The sequence below is a fragment of the Corylus avellana genome, chromosome ca7, assembly GCF_901000735.1.
Source record: "Corylus avellana chromosome ca7, CavTom2PMs-1.0".
NCBI lineage: Eukaryota > Viridiplantae > Streptophyta > Magnoliopsida > Fagales > Betulaceae > Corylus > Corylus avellana.
Genome location: NC_081547.1, coordinates 2134604 through 2143313, shown reverse-complemented (window position 1 = coordinate 2143313; position 8710 = coordinate 2134604). Strand labels below are relative to the sequence as shown.

Genomic DNA, 8710 nt, shown 5'->3' with positions numbered 1-8710 from the left:
TGAATTTCTTATAATTACCTATAAAATATAATCTCACTATTAAATTAATGCAGGACTTGGCACTTATGAATGTATTTCTAATCTTCCTACTCTATGTGGGTTTAAATTTTTTTTTTTTTTTTTTTTTTTTTTTCTCAATGCGAGATTTAGACTGCACGTCTTGCTATTTTATAGGAGGAAGACAAATAAATTTAAAGAATTTTAAGCGAAATCATTAATTAAGATCAATTAATCCAAATATAAAATTTCATTTGTTGTCATGCTAAATGTGAACCTTGAGTAATCAAATGGCATCTCTCTTTCTTTCAAAAGAGGGATCATGGGTTGCTAGTTCCATTCCTTTTTCCTTTTCTTTCGGTCAATTAGGAAGACTACGAGAGAAAAGTGTTTTCCTTATAATTCACACTAGCTCGGATTTCTCTATTGGCCTAGCAGCTAAGGAAAAAAATAAAAAAGTATAAAGCAAAGGTTTGTTTGGGTTTGATAAAGTTAGGAATTCTCCTGTTGAACTTTGAGGTAGGGGCCTTAGGGATTATCATATAAGCTTAATTACTAGATTAGTTTAGATAAATCTATTTAGATTTTGAAGAGTTGTCTTGAAAAATAGCAAGATCAACTAACGGAAATGGAGACGATCTAATTCCAAAACTAGTCAAGCCAAACAAATGAAATGGATACTCAATTAAAACCAACCTAATTAAGGATGAGGAGGATTCAATTAAAACCCACTACTCAAATGTAATTGAAAATGGCGTTTGATTTTATGCTTCATCGATCTTCCAATAAGAACAAGCTATATATATTATTGAAATAAATACATATATAGAGGGATTCGGATGTGGCTTTTATGCTTCCCATTCTGATTCTATGATTTTTTTTTTTTTATAGGATCTATAATCATGTTGGTTATGTTATAGGATCTATAACAGACTTGCTCACATGCTACTTTTGGCTTCTATTCTAGCCAGATAGCTAGGGGGGGATGTATTGAGATTTTCATTAGAATTTCCTGCTCGAATTTCAGGAAATTTGATCAAAAAATGAAGAGAGGGTGCAGGGTCCAGGGTGCTCAGGCAAGTCCCTGGCCTCCTGAAATGCGGATTTCACTTATTCGAGCACTCTAGGCCCTATACTCCCCTCTCTCATTCCCTTACTGAATTTCAGAGATTAGGGGGACGGCGCCTTGTCCAATTAGCCCATATTTGTGGTCTGGGTTCATAGCACTTGAGAGGCCAAAATATGAGCTGCAATGGTTTTCAGTGGTGTGAGGGGAAATGCAACTTTTATTACAAGTTCCACGGCTGTTCATTGAAATGATTAAAAAAAAATTGACTTATCAATTTAATTAGTTAGCGAAGCAATGTCAACATATACACTCGTAATCGTTTCATCAAATCATGTGATAATTAAGTTTTAGTATCCAAGCATCCTTTGCATATAGAATGACTCAAGTAAACCCTTAGTATTGAATGTAAACAACAGGTTTTGTCAAGTTTGGACCGGAAACACAGGCTTTCTAGTCCAACTTGAAATTGATCACACTACAGGCTGAACAAAATTCTTCAAAGCTAACCTGAACCTGACCCGTTCCAAGCTTTTTACGTACAGTATTTGTTTCTTCTTTCAAAGCTGATGTGACTGACAATATAATGTGTCACATTGAATGCAAATGAGATCTTGTTGATTGTGGTTCCAGGTGTACGTTCCAGTTTTGCTATGGATGTGGAGCGTCATGGACTAACGATCATGATGGTAATTGCTTGAGAGAATAAATGACTAGGCAAAGCATAATGAGGATGTTATTGTAAAATCCTTATATTAATATGTATATATACATCAACTATCAAGTATCAACTCTTTTGTGTTGCTGGTCTTAATATTGATAGGAAATGTTTATACTGGCAAAGGAATACGTGTGTCGGATAAAGTTTTTTTTTTAAATTGGGTTGGAAAAAAAAATTTCAATATATTTTATAAAAATAATATGTGTCCTCTACATGTGAGAAACACATATTTTTTTTAATTGCAAGGAAAAAGTTGAAAAAAAATTTATTCAAAAAGTGTTATTAAAAAAAACACATGTGCTTCTCACAGATAGAGAACACATGTCATTTTTATAGAATAGATTAGAAAATTTTCTCAAACTTGGAGGAAAATTCTGTCTATATGTGTAACTTCAATCACATATTGAAACGTGTTAGCAAGTTATAAAAAAGTGCATTAAAATAATTTATCAATATCTTTAAATCCTTATATCCGGCCAAAAAAAAAAAGAAAAAGGAAAATTATATATAAACTCCTTAGGTCAACGCGGCTTCATTAAAAACTCCCTAGGTGTTTTTTTTTCTCGAAAATTTAGTCTCTGGGTCAATTGAAACTACAATAAACTCCCTACCGTAAAATTTTTTTAATAGTCATTAGGGTCACTCAAAACTCTTCGTTTTACCTGATTAAAATATTAATTTTTTATTAATTTAATTTTAAAAATTAAATCTAAAAAAAAATAAAAAAAATTGAAGGGTGGCAAATAGTACATGATTTGAGTGGTCCTAACGGGGAGTTTATATAAAAAATCACAGGTACATGATTAATATTTTAATCAAGTAAAACAGGGAGTTTTGAGTGGTCCTAACGGCTGTTAAAAAATTTTGATGGTAAGGAGTTTATTATAGTTTTGATTGACCCATGGACTAAATTTTTGAAAAAAAACACCTAAAGAGTTTTTAATGAAGCCGCGTTGACCTAAGGAGTTTATATAAAATTTCCAAAAAAAAACAAGCCCTAATTTACACTTCATGACATGACCTTTCATTCCATGACTTAGGATCCTCTCCATTTCATTTGAACTGTAAAAGAGCTTCACCCCATGTCCATAGTCAAGTCATTCTTTTTCTTATGCTTCTTTTTCTCTGAAACTAGGGGTGAAATAGCGGTTGCGGTTAGTGGATAAAACCGCTAACCTCAACCGCCTAGGCGGTTAGTAATTTTTACTAACCGCTTCCACTAACTGGGTAGCGGTTAACCGCTTTGGGATAACCGCTTTTTTCTAACCCCTTTTTTGGGCTTTTTTTTTTTTTTTTTTTGACTGATTTTGGACTAGTTTTGGGCTCACTTTAAATATTTTTTTTGCTCATTTTAAACATTTTTTTTCCCTTTTCATGGCCATTTTAGCATTAAAAATTGCTATATACCAAAATCTTGTTGGCTACCTTATACAAATCTGCACGTCATATAATATACAAATAAAATTACAACAAAATCATCACTTCATTTATAGTCTTATACATAAACTCAAACAAGTTCGTAAACTAACAATCAACCAAAAAAAGTTCATAAACTCACGACTTATTGTTATTTATTATATATATATTTTTAAAAAAGCAGTTAGCAGGTAGCGGTTAGTGGATTTCTAAAACCCACTAACCGCTAACCGCAACCACCTAGGCAGCTAGCGATTAACGGTTATAGCGGTTAGCGGTTGCGGTTAGGCGGTTTTAAATTTCACCCCACTACAAAAAAAATCACTATTTTCTGACGTGGCAAATAGTACATGATTTTTGCCACGTCATTATTTTCTGACATGCTAAAAATAGCACGTCAGAATTTTCCGACGGGTTGAAATAGCACGTCAGAAAATTCTGGCGCGTCAAAATTTTCTGAATTTTTGACGCACCAAATTGGTGCGTCAAAAAATTCTGACGTGTCCAATTGGCACGTCAAAATTTTCGAACGTGCTAAAAATAGCGCGTCAAAAAAAAAAAAAGAGGGGGGCAGATTTTTGAAATTTTTCCCTCTTCTTATTTTCCCTCAATTTTTTCCTCTTTTTATTCTTCCCTCATTTATTTTCCCTACACTCTCTCTCTCCTCTCCTCTCTCTCTCTCCACGGCAGATCAAAGAAAGTAGAAGAAGGAGAAGAAAAAGAAAAGGAGAAGAGAAGAAGAAAAAGAAAGGGAGAAGAGAAGAAGAAGAGAAGCAGAAGAAAAAAAAAAAAAAAAAAAAAAAAAAAGGAGAAGAGAAGAGAAGAAGATTTTTGATGTTTTTGAAGATTTGTTGGGTTTGACATTTAGGTTTTTGATTTTTTAGATTATTTTTTTTTATTTGGGTTTTTAATTTTTTGAAGATTTTTCAGTGTGAGTTTGGGTTTTTGAAATTGGAGATCGAAAAGAAGTGAGAAAACGGAGAAAAGATTTTGGAGAAAATTTTTGCAGAAACAAGAAATTTTTTTCGTAGTTTTAAAATCTTCTCTTTGTTGGGTTTCTCTGCACCACTTCACTGCACCAGTGGTGCAGAGAAACGAATTTCTCTGCACCACTCAATAAATTACAAAAAAAATAAAATAAAATAAATTAAATTAATACATTTTTTAATTGAAAAAAAAAATTCCAGGAAAAAAAAAATTAATTAATTTTTAAATTTCCTGACATGTTATACTTTAATACGTTAGAAATTTTCTGACATGCCAAAATTGACACGTCAGAATCTAACGTGCTAAACAGTAACACGTTAGGAAAAAAAATTTCCTGACACCTATGCCTCTGACATTCAACACACGTCAGGAGCGTCCCTTGACACAGCAAAAAATTCTAATGAGAAAAAAATTGTTTTTTTTGTAGTGTCCCTACCTGAAACGGTAAAGTTAAATTCAAAAGGCTTTTTTTTTTTTTTTTTTCTTTTTAACCTTAAATCCTAAAGGTTAAACCCCTTAATTGATGAAGAAGGAGTTTCCAAATTAGACTACCAATAATGGGAGACGACATCTTCTCATGAGTTAAGTTTTTTTTTTTTTTTTTTCCCTCTCTTAGAACTTCTCAGGCAAGTCGTCACCAAGTGTTTTTTTGTCAACTTCTCGGCTAAGCCGTCAGTTGTAAAGTAATGCCACTTCCACTATATATATGACGAGGAGACACGAATTTCTCCATGGTACGTAGAGAGAATAAGGGGCTGATCGTTCACACACAAGTTTGTAATATGGCACAAGAATCAACCTCTGATCTTATGTTTGTGGATGATTTTTACTTCTCGTTACTCTTTGATGAAGAAGAAGAAGAAGAAGAGATTTTTTTTGACGATTTTTACACCACATTATATGAGTTTGCCGAGTATCACAAGGAAGAGGCTATGAAAGAATCAGCCTCTGATCATCGCATGTTTGCGGATGATTTTTGCTTCTCAACAAAAGAAGCCGGAGAGTCATCGCAATATTATGGCTTCTTCGTCTGCGATATTTGTATGGAGAGGAAAGATGGCCACCAGATGTTCATAAACGAGACCTGCCTTCACACATTTTGTTCCGACTGCATTGGCAAACATGTTGCCACAAAGATCCAAGACGGCATAACCCATGTTTCTTGCCCCGGGTGGTTGGAATGCCAGGGTGTCCTTCGAGTCAATGCTTGCAGGCCAATGCTTCCCAAAGACGTGATGGAAAGGTGGGACGAGGAGCTATGCAGAGCGCTGTTTGCGTCTGAGATGGTGTTTTACTGTCCTTTCAAGGACTGTTCAGCCATGTTGGTGGATGATAATATTGGAGAAGGAGAAGTGATGATTACGGAGTCGGAGTGTCCATTCTGCCATAGACTCTTCTGCGCACAGTGTCAAGTCCCCTGGCATCCAGGGGTAGAGTGCCAAGAGTTCCAGATACTAAACGAGAGTGAGAGAGGAAGAGAGGATCTGATGCTGAGGGAGCTTGCTCATCAGAAGAAATGGAAGAGGTGTCCCAATTGCAAATACTTTGTTGAAAGGACTGCAGGTTGTTTACACATGACTTGCAGGTCAGTTTGCTTTACTATTTTTTACTTTTTCTAAGCAAATAACGGAAATGATATAGGGATTAAAACACTGAAAGGGGTTAACTTCCTAACAACAGACCACAAAAAAAAAAAAAAAAAATTACAGTGTGGTCCTCTCAATATGGGTAGCAACAAGCGGCTTAAACACCAAAATAAAAAAAAACGGATAGCTTTAACCCTACCCAAATTCATGCAAAGTACCAGCAAAGAAAGGTGTTGAGGAAAAAGCACCATAAGATTAGTAGGATTTTAAGATAAAAGAACACTCTAGATTTCGGTACGAGAACCCAAGTAAAAAACATAAAAGCAATAAAATAATCCAAAATCAAATGCATTAGAAGGCAGGCAGGTAGAGGAAGGAGGCGTGTGAGATCGTCGCGTGAATCTCGGACGGTGAATCGGTCAGTGGCTCTAGGAAGCTGGAATGCCCATGGAAGCGGTGGAGTGGTGTGTTGGTGGCTGGAACTATCGGACGAGAATAGATCTAGATTTAAAGAAATCCGATCTCAAAACCGTGACAAATCTGGCTACCAACACGGAAGAGAAGGCGGAGAGCATGGTGGAGAAGGAGACTAGCGCATTGGTGGAGCCTTGACGCCGAGGTTGTGATTTTGGGTTAGATAAGTCGCACAAAACGTCGGATAAAACTTCCCGAGAGCCAAGAGGTGGGAAGAGCCAAAGAAACCTCTAGCCAAGCAAAGGCTAGCGGAGGTTGAGAAAAAAAAAAAGTTTCTTTTCACTCTCAACTAGCGCTTTGCTTTACTATTATCTTCAAAATATGATTGGTACATAACACAAAGTATATATTTGCTTAGACTGAGCATAAATCACTTCAATAACGTGTCACATTGAATGCAAATAAGATCCTAGCCTGTTGATTGTGGTTGCAGGTGTAAATTCCAGTTTTGCTATGGATGTGGAGGATCGTGGACTGGAAATCATGGTGATCATTGCGTGAGAGATTAAATGGCTAGCTGGACAAAGCATAATGAGGATGTTAGTCTATAAATTATTATATTCGTATTGATATATAGCAAATGTTTGTAGTGGGAAAGGAATATGTGTCAAGATGTTTATTTTGCATCACATTATTATGATATGTATGTCTTTTAATTGCGATGCACAAAAGTGATCATTTGAGGACTTGAGCAGTATCAGTGAAATCAATTAGTGGATTCGTGTCATATCTCCTACTGTTTTTGTATGAGTAAAGTGTTCAAATTTGCTTAATTATCTTTAAAGAAAAAAATAATAATAATTTTAATCATAAGCTCCAAATATAAAATTTCATATGTTATATCGTGCTGAATGTGGAGCTTGAGTAATCAAATGGTATCTCTCTTTCTTTCAAAAGAGGGATCATGGGTTGCTGGTTCCATTCCTTTTTTCCTTTTCTTTCGGTTAATTAGGAAGACTACAAGAGAAAAGTGTTTTCCTTGTAATTCACACTAGCTCGGATTTCTCTATTGGCCTAGCAACTAAGGAAAAAATAAAAAATAAAGTATAAAGCAAAAGAGGTTTGTTTGGGTTTGATAAAGTTAGGAATTCTCCTGTTGAACTTTTAGGTAGGGGCTTAGGAATTATTATATATGCTTAATTATTAGATAAGTTTAGATAAAATCCATTTAGATTTTGAAGAGTTGTCTCCAAAAATGGCAACACCAGCTAATAGAATTCTCTCGAGTTCAAATGAACCGGAAAATATTTCGTTAGTTATAGTATATGGGTCTTTTTGTCTTTTCAAAAAGTGAACTAATTAGATATTATCATATTCAAATAAAATGGAGAGGATCTTAATTTCAAAACCAGTCAAGCCAAACAAATGAAATGGGTACTCAATTAAAACCAACCTAATTAAGGATGAGGAGGATTCAATTAAAACCCACTACTCAACTGTAATTGAAAATGGCGTTTGATTTTATGCTTCATCGATCTTCCAATAGGAACAAGCTATATATATTATTGAAATAAATACATATATAGAGGGATTCGATGTGGCTTTTATGCTTCCCATTCTGATTCTATGATTTTTTTTTTTTTTTTTTAAAAAAAAAACATTCAATGTATAATCAAATGAAAGGGGCGTGTGGAAAAGGATCCACCCTTCAAAATGTACTAAATAGAGGAAATGGAGATGATCCTTTTTCGGGGAATAGGATCCTCTCCATTTCAAAATTCCTCCATTTTTCCTATTTAGTGCATTTTGAAGGGTATTGCATTTAATGCACTACTCTTATTAAAACTTTTGGACAACATTACCCTTCAAAATGCACTAAATGGAGGAAATTGAGGGATTTTGAAATGGAGAGGATCATTTTCCCTTTTTCGGGGCATGTGGCTTGATGGCATTAAAGGCATGAACAAAAATTTTAATTAATGTGCTTAATTAGCAAATTAACTCACGTTGAAGCAGTTGCAATAAAAGAAGAAAAATATTGTCTGTTGGTTTCATATTGAAAAAGGGAAGAGACTTGCTCTTTAAACCAAATTCCTTGGTATAGCCGGCCATGCAAATTAAATGTGATTTACAAGAAAATTAATTAATCTACCAATTAATGTCTATGATTAACTCTATTATCTATTAAATTTCGAATTTAATAATTCATGCATCTAATATTAATGTGAGGCTAGGTCAATTGAATTATTAGGTTAATGCACCAAAATTTCATTTTAGGAATTTCGATTTTAAAGGGTATGTAAAGTTAAATCCAAAAGGTTAAACCCCTTGATGAAGGACTTCCAAATATTTGACCTTCCAATCCGAGATGACATCTTCTCAGCTAAGTTTTTTTTCTTTTTTCTTTTGTGGATGAATTTAATAAGCGAAGTTAATAAAGTAATGCCACCCACTTCCACTATTTATATGACGAGGAGACACAAACTTTCTCCTTCGTAGAGAGAATAAGGGGCTAATCGTTCA

The 8710-nt window shown here is 34.5% G+C and overlaps 1 protein-coding gene across 1 annotated transcript; it reads left to right on the top strand.

Moving 5' to 3' along the window:
• The first annotated feature begins 4969 nt into the window (after positions 1 to 4969).
• On the top strand, positions 4970 to 6756 carry LOC132186494 (E3 ubiquitin-protein ligase RSL1-like). The gene is made up of 2 exons (XM_059600472.1): positions 4970 to 5772; positions 6681 to 6756. Exons 1-2 carry the CDS (start codon positions 4970 to 4972, stop codon positions 6754 to 6756), a joined length of 879 nt encoding a protein of 292 aa, XP_059456455.1.
• Positions 6757 to 8710: the final 1954 nt, after the last annotated feature.

What these genes read in the sequence shown, in the direction of transcription:
- LOC132186494 (XM_059600472.1), top strand. Translation starts at nt 4,970, where the DNA reads ATGGCACAAGAATCAACCTCTGATCTTATGTTTGTGGATGATTTTTAC. An exon ending in TGTTTACACATGACTTGCAG is followed by an intron (nt 5,773 to 6,680) that starts GTCAGTTTGCTT and finishes TTGTGGTTGCAG; the next exon opens with GTGTAAATTCCAGTTTTGCT.